At 37.7% G+C, this 20665-nt stretch overlaps 2 protein-coding genes across 2 annotated transcripts in view; both read right to left on the bottom strand.

The window, feature by feature from the left end:
• LOC119077365 overlaps positions 1-20665 on the bottom strand; it is a 122959-nt gene that overhangs the window by 1624 nt on the left and 100670 nt on the right. Inside the window, exons 12-16 of the mRNA XM_037184550.1 lie at positions 10478-10665; positions 4100-4777; positions 1687-1947; positions 812-1491; positions 519-748 (exon numbers count right to left, since the gene is read on the bottom strand). Of these exons, the coding sequence (XP_037040445.1) occupies positions 519-748; positions 812-1491; positions 1687-1947; positions 4100-4777; positions 10478-10665 (2037 nt within the window). The remainder of the gene's footprint in view (positions 1-518; positions 749-811; positions 1492-1686; positions 1948-4099; positions 4778-10477; positions 10666-20665) is intronic.
• LOC119077420 lies at positions 17422-18452 on the bottom strand. The gene is made up of 2 exons (XM_037184634.1): positions 18377-18452; positions 17422-18318 (listed from the first exon to the last, which is right to left on the bottom strand). Coding segments are annotated over exons 1-2 (795 nt in total). The 5' UTR covers positions 18379-18452; the 3' UTR covers positions 17422-17525.

Raw genomic sequence — 20665 nt, 5'->3', positions numbered from 1 at the left:
TAGAGGTGTAGAGTTGTAACTCTTGTGTAGAGTTGTAACTAAGATAGTGTTGGAATTCGTGGAGAGTTGTAACTATTGTAGAGTTGTAACTATTGAAGAGTTGTAACTATTGGAGAGTTGTAACTATTGGAGAGTTGTAACTATTGGAGAGTTGTAACCATTGGGGAGTTTGTAGAGTTGTAACTAAGATAGAGTTGTAATACGTTCAGAGTTAGAATTCGTGGAGAGTTCTAGTTCGTGTAGAGTTGGAATTCGTGCAGGGTTAGAATTCGTGAAGAGTTGTAGCTCGTGGAAAGTTGTAACTATTGAAGAGTTGGAACTAGTAGAGAGCTGTAACTACTGGAGAGTTTGAATTCGTGTAGAGTTGTAACTATTGTGGAGAGTTGTAACTCTTGTGGAGAGTTGTAACTCTTGTGGAGAGTTGTAACTCTTGTGGAGACTTGTAATTCTTGTAAAATGTAAATGTCTACTCTGTTAAATCTAAGATCGAAAATTTATCAAAAACAAGATCGACTCACCATCACACCAAAGACTCGCCGATATACATGCATCTAGCTCAGGACACTTGTACTCGCACTCGGTGTCTCTGGGAATGAAACCAAATTCGCTCAATGTGTCGTTCGCCGAAAAATTGGTATGCATTTCCAGTTGCTGGATCTGTGACGCTCGTGTCCGTTGTATTTCCATCCATTGGAAGCCCATACTGCCAGGATCACGAAATATCGGCTCGATCACCAAATGAACGGGTCTGTCATTCACGAAAAAATCGTCAATTAAATCGGAAATCTTACGTAACTCGTCGCGCAGTTACCTTGGCGCAAATAATGTGTGCTGTTGATTAAGCCAGTCTTCCGAAAATATGTGCAACGCTGACTGTCTTGGCTCTGGTAGTCCCGGGCAAATTATTCTCACAATTTTCAATGGTTTTCCGGAATAGACCAGTAAACGATTCCTCGTTATGCATCTCAGTGAATCTTCAACGGTCGGTTCCATTGGAAGAAACGTTCCCCACGTCATGACGAATAAACTGCGGTCCTTCTCTTGCGCTTCAATGAACCACGGCAAACCTTCACAACTCGCGTCCTTGCTCCGTAACGGAAACGTTACATCCTCTTCACCGCCAGAACCACCAAGACGCATCCGTTTCGGACAATCGGGTACGCGTACGTATTCGTACGACGCATGGAAGTAGATATCCGCAAAATCTTCGGATATGTTCAGATTCGTGACGGTGAACATCAATTCCATGGTGCGAGAGTACGATTGAAAGCGCAGTGGTGTATTGTACAGACTGCTGGTGTTGTCACAGAAGCATCCCAGCGTAATTTTTACGTCACGATAGGGAACGTCTAGTATTTTCAATTCGCCCTGTCGAATATTATCCGTTTCGACATCGGATGGAGTGCATTTAGCTCGACCTGTGTGCAGATCGGTTTCAGTGTTGCATGTTGCTGCATCTCCAAACGATACATTGTGCACTACTAGGCGAACCTGCATTGAATGTAAAAGTTACGGTTGAAAATTGCAAATTTAAAATCTCAACCGCCGACGCACAGCTCAATGTATCGACAAGATAAAAATTGAAATTAACGTTCACACCCCACAATCAAATTACCGTCAGCATAATATCCCACACCACACCGTTAACATTAAAATAAATTGATGAAAATTGCACTTAAAACTCACCCGTTCGCCAATTTCCGCTTCAAATCGATAAAGACACGAAATATTCTTTGCACCACCCCGTCCATGTAGGAAGACATTTCTCGGCGATTGAAAATTGCCCTGACGCTTACGAAATATTCGCGAACACAATGCCGGCACCGGATCTTCACCCTGACGACCCAACCAATTTTCGCCACCCAAATCGGTGTCCACGAATTCATAGTTCAAACTGAATGACGCTGGATACAGTGCAGTGCCAGTGTGCGAGTGGAATTCGATTTTCTGTGGGGGGAAATTTAATAGGAAGAAAAAAAACGTTGGTTAGATATCAAAGTGGTGGTGGTGGTGATGGTGGTGTGTACAAACTTAAACGGAAAATTCAATTAAAGGCAAGTGACTGTTGTGTTTAAACAGAATTAAGATTCTCGACGAGTGAGATTTATTCCTAAATTATTTCGTAATGGGAAAGGGTGCAACTGCCAAAGGGATTGAAATGTCGTTCGAATAAGATAGCACGACACCCAACAACCATTAATTGAAAAATATTCAAATAATTAAAGATGGGTGGCTGTTTGCACCTGGGTGCCAATTGTACATTCTACTGAAGAGAAACGAAACATCGTGTGCCACAGTCGTCATATATTTCGAATGTCCATTGATTAGAATCATAGAATTCTGGGAACTAACCTGCAGAGCAGAGACCTCAAGCGTTCCTTAAGTCAAGAAAAAAGCTTACAAAAACTGAAACTGATGGAAGTACTGGTCATTCTAGAGTTCTAGCATTGGGAAGTAGATGGACCCTTCGGTGTGATGGAATTCTAGGAACTGATCTCCTCAGACTTCCCTCAAGTCCAGAAGAAAGGTCCAGAAAACCTATGGAAGTACTCACCATCATAAAGTTCTAACACTGGGAAGAAGGATGACCCTTCGGAGTGATGGAATTCTAAGAACTCACATCCAAACACATCTATCTTTACTTAAATCCAGAGGAGTCAACAAAAAAACTGCTGGAAATGCTAGTTTTCCTTGGGTTTTACTTTGAGAAGGAGATAGACCTTTCGCAGTGATAGAATTCTAGGAACTGACCTCCAGACATCTCAGACTTCCCTCAGGTCCAGGAGAAAGTTTCAAAAAACCCATGGAAGTACTCACCATCCTAGAGTTCTAGCACTGGGAAGAAGGATGACACTTCGCCAAAAAAAAACAACTGGAAATGCTTGTTTTCATTGAGTTCTAGCTTTGGGATACATTTGGAAAGACTCAGACTTAGTCATATAGTTGCATATCATTCAAAGGTATCACAGTCTTGTAATTTCTTGAGTGAATGTCGCTCAAATCGTTCGAAACGCGAATGAAACGCTCGAAACATGTGAGAAAAGTACTGGTGCTTCTTAGAGCTGTGGTGCCCGATTCTTTGATATGTCAGAGCTCGGCAAGCTATCGTTGGTAGGGTGAGCTTTCCAAAAAGCACCCAAACATCAAAATTGAATAAGAAATGACCAGGGAGTCTTAAAATTAGCGGTTTTTTTGGACCACTTTTCCGAGAATCCTCCATAGACCGGGCAGGTCTGGTCCCTCGAAAAAGAAGTTGTTCTATGAGTGTTAGGTATTGGATGAAAGTTTCTGAAACCGTTCAGACCATCAAAATATATTTCGATTTGACTGAGATATCCTAGTTTTAAGTTTTACAGTAAAACCGGTTATTACCGGTTGGTGAGGGCCAAGTAAAAAATTTAGTTCCGAAACTTTGAACCTTCAATCATATACTGCGGTCAAAATACTTTAACACTCGCCAGCGAGTGAGATGACATAGCATCCCGTACTTGTTCGTCGTTGCGACACAATATAATTCTGAAACGGTAAGGTTTCCATAATGAACAAAGAGTACTCAGTATATCGTGTACTACCATCCCATCTATCCTTTGTTGTCATCATTTTGCTACAATTTTAACATTCGGGTCACATATAGCATTACTGATGTGTCTCTTCGAAAATTATTGTTGCCAGCATAAAACGGCCTTCATAGAAAGGTTATCATTAGCATGGATCTATCACCTTACGTATTATGTACGTGATGTAAACCGGTTTGCAGTTTTAATTGAAAATACAGAGCAGGAAGCCAAATATTTCGCTTCGAGCGCAGTCACAATTTATGGTAATGCCACAACAGCCCTAAATAAACTTCCTTGCATGTCTTTGAATGTCTCATTCAATTCACAACATTCTCATTCCACAGACGCCAAGCTATACACTTGGCAGTTATGTATACCAAAATGAAGAGCATTTTGTCAAAGGAAAAGTTCGCGGTGTTTCGACATATTTGGTTACACCCAAGACTGCATAGTCAAGATATCGAACCTGAATTTCCAGCATAATTTTCGATTCGAAATTTTCTCACGACTTAAGAGCAATGAACAAAAATCAATGGACTTACCATGTCCTTCGATGAACTGACATAACTTTCTAATGGAGAGCACGGTCGCATACGATTTGCACTGTTCTCCATCAAATTGTGGTCACACAGTCGTGGTGTTTCGTTATCGTAATGTTCAGCAATTAATTTTCTGCTTGACAAATGCTTTGATGGCTTTGATGTACCTCGACTACCACCACCACCTCCACCATCAATACTGTTTGTGGTTGTAGACGTTGCCATTCCATCTCTGTAGCCACCATCCCTTCTGTTGCCCGTAGACGTCGTTTTCGCATCTTTCACATTATTCGTAACATAATTGTACGGATCTTTGACACCCTCGCCACCACCTCCAGAAATGCCATTACTGAATTTCTCGAATTTTTGCGATGCCATTGCACCACCACCGCCAAATTTATTATTCGGCTGGCTGAAAATGCTGTTCTGCGTTGGACCGTATATATAGCTATCCACCGGATTCCACACATTATCTACGTTCACTTTTATATTTTTGCCATAAATCGGATTTTGTGGACTGTAGTAGTAATTATTGCTGGCCGTTACGGTATTGTTCAGATTATTGATGTTACCATGTCGATTCGATGGTGTTGTCGTCGATATGGATGCAGTTGGTGTTTTGATTGATGAGCCAGTGCTGTCCCAAATACGCAATCGTGTTATCCAGGGTGGTAGGTCATTCTGTGGGGTATAATTTACTGAATGTGAATGAAGATAACAATAAAAAAATGCGAACAATAAACGCAAAATTGAAATGTTGCGTTCGATTGGATAAAGAGTGTTCGGCAATGATATTGGTGCATTGCATACACTAACACTTTTCTCACACATTTGACTTTGCAAACTAATTCCAACTAAGACCTAAGACACTTTCCTAATTTTCTGGTCTATACCTGTTCCAGCCGCGTGTGCAAATAACGTTTTCTTCGTTCCTCAAATCCGATTTCTCCCGTTTCTACTAAAATTCGACTTTTCAATCTTACTGAAGCAACACACCTCTTAAAGTCCTCTTAAAGGTTCCTGAACACATATGGCATCATTTCATTACAATTTTTGGATAATGCTGACAAACGCAATGCCTTTCCTTATATCATCAGAAAGCCGGGAATGAAGCTAAAACAATTTTGTGATTGGAATCCTTTTGGATGAACAAAAATGTACTTATTAAGAAAAATACAGCGAGCGGAGCGAGAGAAAGAAAAGTTGTTTAGTAAATGTTCCTTTGAAATGACGCGAGTACATAGGAAAAAGCCATTTGCATTACCTTCAGTGTTTATATACTTCGGGAAAAAGTACTTCAACATTTCCAAAATAAAGAAAATCAATTTTTTTAAACCTGAAATCACGAGCGAAGCGAGCGAAAATTTTGGTTTGATCACTGTCACAGTTCAATGCCAAGACCTTTCTTCTATTTTTGCCTCCCGCCTCTTATCGTCTTATCATTTTTGATTTGATTCGTACTTTTATAGTCCTCACTAACAGCCTTTTACAGCCAATAAGAAATCTGCTCAACGTGCCTTCCGAAGAGAGATTCTTCTGAAAAACAGAAGACCGAAATCGGACCCATTTTCTATTGGAATTTTTTATATGTGCCCAGTAAGGTATTCGACCCCAGAAGCCAAAACTACTTTCAAAAAAATTCTTCGAAGCCTGTGTGGCTAGTGTGAGGTGATCCAAAACCGAAATCATGCACTTTTCTTACAGCAATTTCTCTAGTTACGCGAGCCGTACAGAGTCGTGTGGAGTGTCATTGGAAAGGTAATCACGCGTACTATTGAGCCGAATAGAATCTTGTTAGGTTTAAAATTCATCCACATTGAGATATGTGCAGTTGAAGTTTGCAACCGAAAAAAGACTGACAACTTGCACTTTTCTTACAGAAATTTCTCGAGGTACACGAAAAGTACGTATTAGAGTGGGGTTTCATTAGAAAGGTAATTTTATGTTCTTTTAGGACAACTAGAGTGTTAAGGGGTTTGGAAACATTTACGACAAATTATGAGAAGTTGAAGTGATTAAACGCTCATATTTCATCATAGATGTTTCCAAACCCTTATATAACGCTATTTGCCCTGAAAGTATATGCAACTACCTTTCTAATGACACTCACACGACCCTGTATGGCTCGTACACCGCGAGAAATTTCTGTAAGAAAAGTGTAAGTTTTCAAGTTTTTTTTTCAGTTGAAAACTTCAACTGCACATATCTCAGTGTGGATGAATTTTAAACCCAATAAGTTCTATTTGCCCCGAAAGTACATGCAATTACCTTTCTAATGACACCTCACACGACCCTGCACGGCTCGTGTAACTGCAGAAATTTCTGTAAGAAAAGTGCATGTTTTCGGTTTTTGATCACCTCACAGTAGCCACACAAGCTTCGAAGAATTTATTTCCAATAGAAAGTGGGTAGGATTTCGGTCTTTTGTTTTTCAGAAGAATCCCTCGAACCACGCTTCAAAGTGTGCAAATACTCAGTGAGTAAAGTTAGCCGCTTAATTAATATCTCGCCTAAATGCAGGCCAGCCATATGCACACAAATTCATCGTATTTGGGCTGCGTCATACAAGTCATCCAGTGTATGCCTCGTTGTCGCCCACAAAACACACTGCAACTACCCAAATTATGAAGCTTGAGTGAACTTTAGGATGTTGCCAACGCGATAAAATCGGTACAAAATTTCCATGTGGAATTGTCTGACTTGGGATTCGAACCCGAATCATTTTGGTGGAATGCTAGTACGCAACCACTGAGCCATCCCATCCCTTTCCCACTCATTTCGCTATTTTTACAATTTTCTAGTTTTTCAATCAATTCTGGATCTATATTGTAAGGACAGATTTTCCGTTTTTCGGTTATTTCCCAATTTTTGGTTATTTTCCGATTTCTAGTAATTTCTGATTTCGCGATTTCTGGTCATTTTCCATCTTCTTTTCTCATTTTCATTATTTCTCCCCGATGGGCTGGGTAGTTTACCCGGTTTTTCGTGTCAAAAAGAATCCAAAATGTCCCTGGATACCGAGGATACACATTATTTGCACATGCGGTTCCGTCATAGAATTGTCAGCAAGAGCGGCATGACAGAGAGAAAATCCTGGTCAACCAATTTTATTGTCTCATCTCAATTTTCTTCTATTGAAACTAAAGGAAGGAGTTGTAAAATTGATGGCTGTGGATGGAAATGAAAAGACAATAGCGCACAAATGGACCAGTAGAAGTACTTTCGGAAGAATTCGAGCGCAGCGACATTTCCTTCAATTGTGTATTAGTGTACATTATGAGGAAACATTTGCATTACTCACAACACCCCACGGAAAGGATTTATTACTGGATGACACTTGAGGTAGTACAGAAATAAATCTGTAAAACCTATCTCCTGACCACCAAAAACAAAAATTAATTTCGATAATTTTTGGTTCATTCACTGACAAAAAAGTTTTCAGGTTTATTACCTGTGACAGATAATCTTTCCCCAGGTAATGTAATTTCTCATACAAAAACAGCATTACCTGTCACAGGTAATGTGATTTTTATATGAAAAATTACATTACCTAGAGGCAGAACTGTCAACGTTTTTCTCAGTGTTGAACGCTTTAGAAGCCTATTATAACCACATGCCGATTGATCCAAAAAAAAATATTTTTTCAAATTAGGACTCAAGATAGGTGTCATTTGAAAGCTAGTACATTAAGCTTTACGACCAAAATATTTTAAGGTCGATCAGTTGGGTGAATCGGGTCGATGAAAGCAGCTTCATAATAAAATGAAATTTTCGAACTTTTCTTTCTTCTTGAAAAAATGTTCGATTTCGAATTTGATTCGAAAATGTTTTTGTTTGTGGCTACCCTTATTGAGTAGTGGGACACCTATTGATGAACTTATGAATGAAAGAACAATATAGGTGCCCGACTACTCATACAAGTCCAGATATTGGAACACGGACACTATAATTGGAAATAGATATTAACGGGTCGCATACATCCCTTTTTCGATCATTTTCCCTAACGATTGACGAATGAATTGATGCGATTTGTTTCTTCGTTCGTTCGTTTCTTTTGTCTTCAGCTGACTTTCGTTCGTTTTTCCTTTTTTTTATTTTATTTTATAAATTGAAGGCAAAATAATCCGTCAACGGATCCATAGAACAATAGAGAGATATTATCACACCAATTTAGCCATTTAGAGTCACAGACGAGAGATGTATTACTTGGCAAACAATAAACAATACGTAATGGACGAAAATCAAAAAATAAATGGAGCCTAAACGAATGCCATTTAACAAACATTTCAGAAGGTATTTATGCGGAATATAAAAGAAATATAACGATGGAAGTAATAGACGTATAACAATATCTCGGTATGGGTGTGAGTGAGCGTTTTTTTTTTCTCTCATCGCCTTCTTCTTCTGCTGCCATTCGGTATGCGAACGGGGAGGGTACACGGGATTATAATGGGGGTGGATGGGCTTTGGAACGATTTAACAAGAGATTTTTCTTTTGGCATATTGAGTCGCATCAATCAATGTCACCGCGTATAGTGAAACGAAAAGAAAATGTTTACGCTGTGGAGTCTCGACGATACACGCTATAAAACTGAGGGTATCAAAATGACAACAGATTGTGCTTATTATCCACTTTGATAATATTGACGCATATAAAATGACGAAAAGAGAAAAAAACACAAAAATGTTTGATGTGAAACACCCCAAAATGACGATGCGACGGATGGTGCGTTTAATGGCAAGTTTGATGCTATGAAAGCAGGTAATAACTATGTTGAAACGAGATGTTAGGATAAATTGCAGACAACGGTTCATTTTAGTTGGAGCCATTCTGACAAGATGCCAAAATATAAAGCCGAAAATTTAATTCTATGCTCGATGGTGTAGGCGAACTCGTTAGCATTCCAGACACATATTTCGCAGTGATATTTAATTTTTGTAATTCGGTGGCGAAAAGTAAGCTTTTTGTATGACATTACAGTGTCGAAATAAGTGCGCTGTGATAATCAAATTACCAAACATTTTTGCATGCTTGCGGATCGAAAATCATTCTTTTCATCAAATTTCATGAACATTCGACAGTTTTAACATGACAAATTCGTAACAAAACTCGAGATGAAAGTTTAAAAATCACATTTCTGTGTGCTATTGACCTCGGCCGCGCCTCAGATCAACAAAATTCACACAACAACTGATGGACTTTTACATAACTAGGTATAAAACGAAACGAAAGATGAGTTTTAGTGTGAATTTTGTTGATCTGAGTCAGAAAGTACGGCTTTCGACACATGTAGTATGTAAATGACTATCGCCCAAAACCACTTACAGTGGAAGTGTCACGCAAGTGCTTTTATTCACTTACAAAAGAACTGATAAGGGTGTCGGTGACGCTTACAGATTCGACATGCAAAAATATATGCGTCTCAAATGGCAGCTGATGAGGTACGCGAAAGTTTTATCAACAACAATTTTACACGAAATTGAAAATTTGACGAAAATTGAAAATTTAACGAAAATTGAAAATTTAACGAAAATTGAAAATTTAACGAAAATTGAAAATTTAACGAAAATTGAAAATTTAACGAAAATTTGACGAAAATTGAAAATTTGACCAAAATTGAAAATTTGACGAAAATTAAAAATTTGACGAAATATGAAAATTTAACGAAAATTGAAAATTTGACGAAATTTGAAAATTTGACGAAAATTGAAAATTCGACGTAGTTTGGCTCGTCGCTTGTCTCAAATGTTATAACATGGACCATTTGCACGAGCATTTTTGCTTGTTTGGAGACCTCACTAACATTCCCGGCCTATAACAAGTTCAAACTGGAAACGTAACTTCCGAACGACGCGTCGAAGTATACAAAACCAATACTTTCTGATGAACGTTTGGTGCTTAAATGATAACCCGCCTAAATGTAGGCAAGATGTATTTGTGTTATATCATACTAGTTCATTCAGTGGGTGTATTGTTGCAGCCACTAGACATACTGCAACTACTCAAACTAAGAGAAGAATACCAATGCGATTCAATTAGAAAAATTCAAGTTCTGAACCGAGAATTATCTCTCAGTCCTGTCAATCCTGTTATCCGAATTTAAATTTTAACGTTACGGTTGAAATCCAGGTTCTGGTAAACTGAAACTAAAACAGATCCACCGTGACCTGTTTCGAAACATGAATGAATTTACCCTCTGAAAGACTGGAAACGTATGTAAATGGAAATTTTTTGTTCAACGCACTAGTAAATCCCGTTCGCCCGAATAAACAACAAATTACATTGCACACGCAACAATAAATAATGCTAAAGTTGACGTGTGTGTGTGTGGACGTAGAGCTCATGGTTAATTATTACAAGAAATCAATTGAAAAACTTACCCGTCCCAACGTATTATTATCCTGAATGGCATGTTGCAGTATTTGTAAATTGTAACTGGTGAACGATATCCAAATGAGATCGCCCGGCTGACCATGAAAGTAATAAGTGCATGTCGTGTTCGGTGGCAGTGTATGGCGCGGGCTCAATATTTTTCCCATTCTGCCACGTCGGGAAAATAGAACATCGTCTGCGAAAAAGAAGAAGAAAATTTTGTTTACATTAAATTCACTTTGTTCCATCGTCTCCGTTTCTCTATCTTTCTCCGTCTCTCTCGTTGCCAGTCAGTCATGCATATTCGTACACTTCAGAAATAATCTAATTTTCATTTGACAAAATAAATATGAAGATGACGAGGAAAATATTTTCTTAAGCGGATAGAGGTTTGATATAAACGTATAAACGCCTTATGCTCCTACACCCATCCAAACTGTACATTATATTCGAATGTCTAGATATAATACACGCAATGGAAAAGTGGAAAATCGGAAGAAAATTGATGGAAATCCTCTTTAACAAATTATTGCTAAATTTGAATATTTCACAGTTGATGGATTTTTGAATTGATTATAGGAATTTGATTTTCAATGAAATTGCGAAAATTAATAGATTGTGGCAGGATGTCTGCATTACGAAAATAAATTTTGAATCTTATTGGAACCATGAAATGATAATTTTTGGATGATAAGATAAAAGCAACGACAGATTGCCGAGAGTTCGGTGTACAAATCGCATAATACGAGACGAATGCTAACTTTGCGGAATTGGGAAATATTTGGATCGAAAATAGTTGTTGTTAGTTGGACAATAATTATAGAACTTAATGCATCAATCAGTTTCTTGGAGCTTTGTCAAGAGCTGCAAATGTCTTTCAAACTCAAATGCAATGCTTTATGAAGTTATTATTCAAATTGCAATTTCATTACACTGCATTCATAGCAAGGGGTTTGCACATACGTAATACGTATTACATAAATGTGGAGTGAATGGACATATGAAAGCCAAATCTTCATAAACCAAACATTCCCTTGAGCCTTGAGTTTTGATTGAAGTGCAATCTATCTGTATTTGCAACCAACAGATCTTGTGGTTAACTCGTATGCTAAGCATTCATCACATCAACAACGAATTCATCCCATTAGACAGACACCATGTCGATCGAACATAAGCTGAGATTTCATTTCAAATAAGATTCGCTAGACTTGCTCGTGGTATAGTTGGTATAGTGTTCTCAGAGTATTGTATATCAAGTCTCCATGGCCTGATAAGATTTTTGTACTGCATATTAATCAGGGCCTATTTTCAGTAAAGTAATTTTCCTAAATTTTCACATTTGTCTTAATTTTACCCAAAATTTTTGGGAAAATATTCGAAAATTTGTGAAAATTTACGAAAATATGGGAAAATGTCCCTGAGTTTTAATGCAAAACGTCAAAAGACTGACTTAAATTTCTCGCAGATGCTAATTTTGTATAAAAAAGGTGCATGCCGTTGCTTGGGAGCTGCTTTGCCTTGAAAAACCGAAAGTCATGATCGACGATAACAGAGACATTACGATTGGAGACACCGTCACTGAAAGGGTCTGCAATTACGTATACCTTGGTAACAAACTAAAATCGGATCTGGACAACCAAATTGCAGAAGTAAAACGTAGGAGTGGTCTTGGTTGGTTGGCATTCGGAAATCTGAGGTTAATTTTCATTAGTCCAATAAAACGGAAAGTAACTCCTTCCAGTGCTCACATACGGAGCTAAAACCCTACAGCATCTGAGAATAAATTAAGAGTTTCGGAAAGAGCCATGTAACGAACTATAATTGCACTTGCGCTCAGAGACAACATATCAAATCATTGGATTTGACAGCAAACTGAAGTCGTCGATGTCATGGAAATCATACATCCTTAAAATGGTATTGGGCAGGGCATATCGCAAGAATGACTGAGAAATGCTGGACCCAAACTATCATGAACTGAAGAGGGCCCACAACACGACCACCAGAGCGGTGGACACATAATATTAAGAGAATTGGAAACAAGTAACAATGTAAGGAGAAAGAAGAGGCCTACATCCAACAGTAATTAACCAATGGCTGTGGCAGAAGAAGAAGCTACTGTAACCACTCTCTTATTGCATAAAAAGTTGATGTTTTAAAAGGAGTTAGCGGTGTTTTGTGGACATATACTTCTACTACTGTAGCTAGAACTCCTCCAGAAGGAAATGTTGGAGTTTCACAGGAAGGAGCTTTAATTCCGAAATAGAGATATAAAGTGAAGATATATTTTGTCCTACAAATCTTACAAAGCGCAGCTGGAAGACGTTCTAAACTATCAAGCAGGAGCTACAACTTACCCAGAAGTAAGGTCAACTCCCCAAAAACAAAGTGTAGCTTCACTTCACAAGATGTTCTTGACAAGAACGACCGACAAGTGGAAGATGTGACTCTTCAACTCTACGAGGAGGAGTTGTAAACTCTCAAGCCTTGGTTATAACTCCTCAAGAAATAGTTCTCCATAAGACAGATCATACCTACGACTTTCAGGTTCTTCAGAGAGCAGATAATACTTCACAAAAGAGATATCCATTTCCTGTTTGAATGGTGGCGGGACATTTCGACACCGTCAATATCGTCAGGAACGATATTATCGTTTTTTTGGACGATACTATCATCTAAAAAACGATACTATCGTCTAAAAAACGATAATATCGTTTTTTGGAAGATAGTATCGTCTAAAAAACGATATTATCGTTTTTTAGACGATACTATCGTCCAAAAAAACGATATTATCGTCCAAAAAATTTTCATCCAGGACGATAATATCGTCTAAATTGGAAAATTCTAAAATATTGTCTGGACGATAGTATCGTTTTCTGGACGATATTATCGTTCAGAAAACGATACTATCGTTTTCTGGACGATATTACCGTTCTAGAAAATCTAATGGATATTTTCGTTTTATGTTTAAAAAAACGATAATATCGCCCAGGACGATATTATCGTTTAGTTTTGGGTGGTAATATTGTCCAGGACTTAATTTTACTCAGAGGTGCAGCAAGAACCGAATTCTCTTCCAAAATATCAAAAAACAATTGTCAGAGGAAATCACCTACACATCAGTGTTTAAAAAAGGCGCTTAGTTCGTCCCTAAATAATTCATCTTTTTACGAAATGAATACCAACTTAGATTGTACATAAAAAGCGTTTTAACACGCCGAGCGATCCGGCCCATTGCCCCGGAGCGAAGCGGAGGGCCGCAATGCGAGCCGGGCGCCGGAACGGTGTCGGAACTTAGGAGTTAATTTTTTTTTCTCGCATCGTCTCATAATTAGTCTGTGTAATTTTTCTATTATAAAATTTAAATTTACGGAACCAAATGAACCAATTTTTAATATATATTTGTCGTCTATAAAAAGGTGTTTATCTACAAGATTTTGTGTTTCGTCTTCAACAACCATCCAGAACGATAATATCGCCCAGGACGATATTATCGTCTAGAATTTTTATTTTAAATAAATTAAAAACGATATTATCGTCCTGGACGATATTATCGTCTCAAATTTAAAAAAATTAATAAATTAAAAACGATATTATCGTCCCAAAAATTATCGACCAGGACGATAATATCGTCCAAAATAACGATAAATTTGTTCAGAAAAAGAAAATAACGATAATATCGTCCAGCGGATATTTTCATCCAGGACGATATTATCGTTTTTTGAACGATAATATCGTTTTTTAGACGATAGTATCATTAAAAAAACGATAGTATCGTCCAAAAAAACGATAGTATCGTCCAAAAAAACGATATTATCGTTTAAAAACGATATTATCGTTTTTTTAAACGATAATATCGTCAAGAAAACGATAATATCGTCCTGAAAATATTTTAAAATTTATAATTTTAGACGATATTATCGTCCTGGATAAAATTTTTTTAGACGATGTTATCGTTTTTTAGACGATAGTATCGTCTAAAAAACGATAATATCGTTCCTGACGATATTGACCGTGTAGTTATGTCGCCTCACCTTATGAACCGTCAACACCCACACAGTTGAACAACTCCAACGTGAAATGAATTTACAGTTTCGCAAATAATCACAAAAGAGTCCCTGAATCATTAGATTAATAAACTTTTCCATTTCGTTCGTCTAATTTCGAATGCAAATGAAATTACTTCTAATTACTCTCTCTTGCTCGGTCTTGTTTTCAGCTGAAAACGCTCAGACACAAACAAATCGGCTTAATTAAGTGATCACATATTGACACGCTCATACAGATCGTAGGGCATATGCGATTTTAATATATTCACGCTGTTCCATTAAATGTTAGAAAATTTGTTGCCATATTTTCGAATGTGATGTCATTGCATGTTAAATTAAATTCCATTATTGATGAAGGGACTAATATTAGGCAGGCACACACAGCACGGATTGTTGGAAGCGAAAATTGCATCGGAACAATTTAAAATCTATATTTTAAAACTTAATAGCTGAGTGGCAGCTCTCTAATTATTGAGTTGTTAAATATTCCGCTGCCATACCATTTATGCTATATATCGGAGGTCTGCATTAAATTCGATTAAATTTCATAAAATTTATTTTTAACCGGAACGATGGCAATATTTTCGGAACAAAACAATTTGTTCGGTTAATTAATGGAAAACTAAAAATAAATGGCACAAATTCATGGAGTTACATGTAGCCTCGATACTAACAAGCATAAATGCCACAGACGATAGAGTTGAAAATTTAGCATGAATTTTCGACGTGGTTTCAGTGGATTTTGGTTTTATTAAATTGTGGCGTAAAGTTGTGGCCTTTTTTTTTTGTACAACGCATCCAGGACTCGTCCGGGGATTAGCAGCTATCTTTGTGAATTAGCTGTTTCAGATGGCAAATGTAACGGTTCTCGGCGCAGGAGGTGTGGATAAAACCAAAATGAGGTCAATAGCTTAGAGACATGTGTCATTACCATCATTATGGCTCTTTCTATAAGCAAAACAGCTACCTAAATGACGAATAGTCATTTTCTCCCCTCTGCTGAAACTTCGGAAACCTTTGCTGTGAAAACAACACCTTCAAAATTCAATTTCCGACTTTTCTTCCCCTCGTCGAACAAATACCTATTTCCGTTCCTTTTTTGGTATATTCCAGAAGTTCTACCCACAGTTACATAATGTTTCTGTGAAGTACTAGATTTTGAATTTCATTATAACAACGAGCACATTTCACATAAAATTTCTGGATCATGGGTCTGTTCCAAGGTCATTTCAACTGCCAGAACGTCATCTATTGACACAACAAAAAAAAAATTTGACGAAATGTTCACAAAAAGCGTTGGGACTATGAGGTATGAGTTAGTGGAGAGGTAACGTCATATATAATTGAATCAAATGTGCGGTGGCACGAAAGTTCGATTCAAACGCTATCGAGGGGTCATCCACTTCCAGAGATAATTTCCATTTGGGATTGTTTTGAAGTCGAACGCCATCTATACTGTCAATTAAAAGCAAAAACAAAATGGGCACAATAATTTGGAATACACAAAGTCAACATATTTGTGGGTTAAAATCTTTTGAAGTCAAGAAACTTTGTTTTAAAGTGAGCTTATGTTGACCTTAGGAGGTTGCATTAGGTTCTGAAAGGGCAGGTTGTGGCCAGTTGTCACATAAACTTGAACAGTTCTGTGGATGTTTGTCATATCATTTTTAGTACAAAGAAATTCTTTTGGAAGTTCGTGAAGGAGACATGTCTAGTGCACTAGCAAATTCGGGTATTGGTGCCTTCGTGATCAACTTAGATAATATAAGAAATGTCCGTCCTTGTGCATTACCTTAATATTTGCTAGTGGTGGTGTTCGCCTTAAAGTTTCATAAGATTTTCGAGATTTGTGAGACGCAAGGTTGTGTAAATCGTTACTCTCATAGTAAGGTCAAACACTTCATCCAATAGGTATGAAAATACGAAGGACTAACCTCTAAGAAACGGTAAATCATCTACCATTCCCTTGACTGAAAGTCAGACCTCACGTCAGAAAATACGTCTGGAAATATTCACGATCTCATTGTTTTTTGTACACAAAAAATGACGTCTGTACACAAATAATTAGTTTTGTACACAGAAATGTTTTTTTTTGTACACAAAAGTTTTGTACACCGAAAAATCATTTCTTTTTACATCCAAGATAACAATTTTCATGCGTGCGTTGTGTTATGCTTTATTTTGTCCCCTCCTGGTGAGAAAAGTGCGGCAGAGAGTGTAGAGAAAATAGAACTTTTCTCATACGAACTGTCAATTTGAATACATTTTCGAAATTGTATGGCCAACCGTTGTGTTCGTTAAGTGGAGAAAAACACGTACGTACGTAGAATGGCAGTCAGAAATTCAGTTTTCTCACAACGTCGTCCACTAAAATTTCTAACACTAAATGAAAACTGGGCTAGCTGGAGATCCTATTGAAGAACTGAAAAGTTGACAATAAAATTTACCATTCAACATTCATCGAGCAGGTACCATTGTCACACCGACGATAAAGTCGGTAAGTTGGCATCGTTTGTGCACCGCTGATATGCCACGATCCTTGGGATGGGAATGTTGGTGAAGACTCTTCACTGAAGAGTGAAATTAGAAAGTGGATTTGATTTTCTCATTTCTTGTTCTTCGCATGGTGCGAAAAAGTGTTTTTTCTATTTGTAACTGTCACTTCTTGAATGATGGATTTTCTCCCCTTGGTAAACAGATAACCTTTGATAGATTGAAGGCTGGGGAGCCAATGCTAGCTGCAATCTGTCTGACTGGATACCCGTTTTGTGTATTTTAATCAATCCACATAGCCCTGGACATAAGCTCAAATAAGTGGAGGAAATGTACAGAGAGCCGTGAGCCGGCGACTGTTTTAATTTGATTGTAAAGTGAAAGGCAAAAATCAAAATCTGTTGTTTTCGCATTTCAATTTTTATTACAAAAGCTTGTGGTGACGAATCAATTCAGTTCATCAGATTCAAAACATCTGAAAGCAGGCAAGTGTGAAATCGTCAGCTCATTCAGTCATTCAGTTTTCGGACGTATCGATTAAAAACTGATTGGAGTGCTCCGCCTCTGTTTTACTTCCGATAATACGTTCCAAATTCTCAATCCTCGCTAATAAATCTATCTGTTCATTCCGAAGCACTTGCACTTGACTGTCGACGCGTGTCAGTAAATTATGTCGATTTTCAAGCGACTCTTCTATCTGTGATATCGTCGGCGGACAATTGCGTAACAAATTCAATGTTAAGCTAGCAACTGCTGTCGGTGTGTAAGCGTATTGATCAATACAAGTATTTGCAGAGAACTCTACCTGACCATTGATCGGTAAATTTAAGTCGTGACCCACATGTCGAATGTTGTTGTTATTGAAAGAAATTAGTCTCATCGAGTTCATGCCGGAGAAGAGATTGCCGCTAATCGATGTAATTTTATTCATGTAAAGCTCCAGTAATTGTAAATATGGAAACGGAGCCAAATGTTCGTTGTTGACGGCGGGTATGCTGTTGTTATATAAAGAAATGGCAATCATATTTGGAAAAAAATATTCGATATTCGTCGGAAAAACTGATAAATTCTGGCTTTGCAGAATAATTCCGCCCACATCTTCATGTCCTTTTCCTGTTTGATGACTTCCAAATATTGCTGTTACTGCACCGTCAACGTTGTCGAACAGTAGTCGAGCTGTACACGTATAAACGCTACCAATAGAATACCACGAAATGGTTCCATACGAACAATCGAGAGCAATTCCGTCTACTGTTTTATAATTGGTAACCAGAAGAATTGCAATGATGAGAATGTTCGTACGCGAACTCCTGTTTGAAACACAGTGAATTTCTGCCAATTTTCACTTATATCACGATTTCTACTTACATGTTGCACACTGAACTGACTTTCAATTGTTCAAAAACAAAACAAATTTCTGTTAATTACACTCAAGTTGAGCTCAATACAATTCGTCAACATTTAATCTGAGATATTTTCCGATACAACGCCGTATTTATAGCAGCTTCACAATCTGCATTGTTTGTTATCGGTCTATTTCAATTGACGACGATCCAGCGCAACCTGATGTTCGAAAGCAGATAAAACAAGGCATCAGAACAGTCGGAGCGTTTGCTGCGACTTAGCCCCGTACAACCCGTAATCCTATTTCGTTCGCAACCATCATACGTCCGTAGCCCTAATAAGCCCGGAACCCTAATACGTCTACAACCCTCTAATGCGTCTGTTACCAAAATGCAAGTCAAGTTGGGCATTGTCAAATTTACTGAAACTGTTCATTTTTAAAATTGCGCATAGCGCAATTACGAAAGCCCGTACGAAGTACCTTTCAAATAAAACCAACAATTTACGACATTATTTTAGAAACCCAAAATTTTTTGCCAACTTTCCATTGGGTATTCAATTACCTCTCAAATGAAACAAAAACTAGCAAAATCGGATGAGATTTACTCGATTTATGTGCAAAAAACACTTAGGGCCGAGTAGCGGCCTTAGTGCAAGGGCCCAAATTTGAAACTTTTTTTGCCATCATTCTATTCGGCATTCAATTATCTCTCAAATGAAACAAAAACTAGCAAAATTGGATGAAATTTACTCGATTTATGTGCAAAAAACACTTAGGGCCGAGTAGCGGCCTTAGTGCAAGGGCCCAAATTTGAAACTTTTTTTGCCATCAATCTATTCGGCATTCAATTACCTCTCAAATGAAACAAAAACTAGCAAAATCGGATGAGATTTACTCGATTTATGTGCAAAAAACACTTAGGGCCGAGTAACAACCTTTGAGCCCTCCCAACAAGCCCACGTTGCATCTTACCCAAAAACAATGTTCAGCAACTTTGTTCTACTCGTCAATACCTTTCATTTGATATATCACAAGCAGCTATTGCGTGCGTATTTCGGTAGATATCGTCCAAAGACTGAAAAACACCTATAGGGCCCTAGCTCTGGAGGGGCCGACCCTACCATGCCCATTTTCGAACTTGACCTTACTTTTGTCGATACCAGTCGGGAAAAAAAAGAATTTTGAAAAAAGGTTGTGATTTACTCAAGCTAGAGGGGTCACGGACGGACGGACGGACGGACGGACGGACGGACATTTTTTTTATTGCTGATTCGTCATCTATGAACATAGCCAAATGCTTTGCCCTTACTGTCTGCTTCCAATTCGACGTGTTACAAACGGCATATTAATCTTATAAGCCCCCAGTACTTCGTACGGGGCTAAAAATTACGACGAATAGGGTGAATCGATTAACAATTCAATGTCGTAATGGTTAATCCGTTTGCTTTCCATTACTCGGTTGAGTTGCGAGTATGAGAGTTCGAATGTCAACAGCTGCAGAAAAACGACTGATTGCCAGCCGTGGAGTCAAGCCGCAACTAACTGGTTCAAAGTTCAATTAACACTTCGTACACAATTCACAATTGCTACGCTCACTTGCGACATCTATTTTTTTTTTTTTAATTGTTCGTTTAATCAAATCAAGTTTATACAGTTTGTTTACAAATAATTCTTGTTAAAAATAAATTTACAGTCTGCCAGACTTTTCCAAATTTATATCTATATCTATATCTATATTCAGATGGATCAATCATCAAACCTTTGTAAAGGCATCGAAAGCTTTAAGCTTCTTTTGGATTACGTTGGAAAAGTGGAACGGAGAAAAGCAGAAAGCTCTACAAAAGCAGAGACACATCTACAATTTTTAACGCAATTAATCATATAAATTTATACGTCAGAGAGAGCTTTTATCTACTTTGTTATGATCTGTCAGTTTTTTGATTTTGAGATTTAGTATGAAAATGAAAACTAAAATTGAGATATCTTTGCTGCATTAATGGGTTTTTCATATTTTTTTGGACCAAAATGTTTTAAAATGTCTTTGGAATTGATTGGCATTAATTGTGTGAAAATATTTTTCTATTCTATTATTTTGTTAATGCTATTTGTGGAATATAGATTGATGCGTATAATGTGGCGTAACTTCTGTATACGAAGGTCGTAACATCATTTTTCCATTCATTTGATTATGATAAGTCACAGTGACAGTCAACACCGAAAAAAATAATTTGGGTTAGCAAATTCAGCATTATTTTAGGACGATTAAATTATGTGGTAGTGTTTGAATGTGGGATCCGGGCGGGTCCTATTTT

Source organism: Bradysia coprophila, unplaced genomic scaffold, assembly GCF_014529535.1.
Source record: "Bradysia coprophila strain Holo2 unplaced genomic scaffold, BU_Bcop_v1 contig_235, whole genome shotgun sequence".
NCBI classification, from domain to species: Eukaryota; Metazoa; Arthropoda; class Insecta; order Diptera; family Sciaridae; genus Bradysia; species Bradysia coprophila.
Note: the sequence above shows the minus strand (reverse complement) of the source record. Positions and strands in the feature narration are given on the sequence as shown.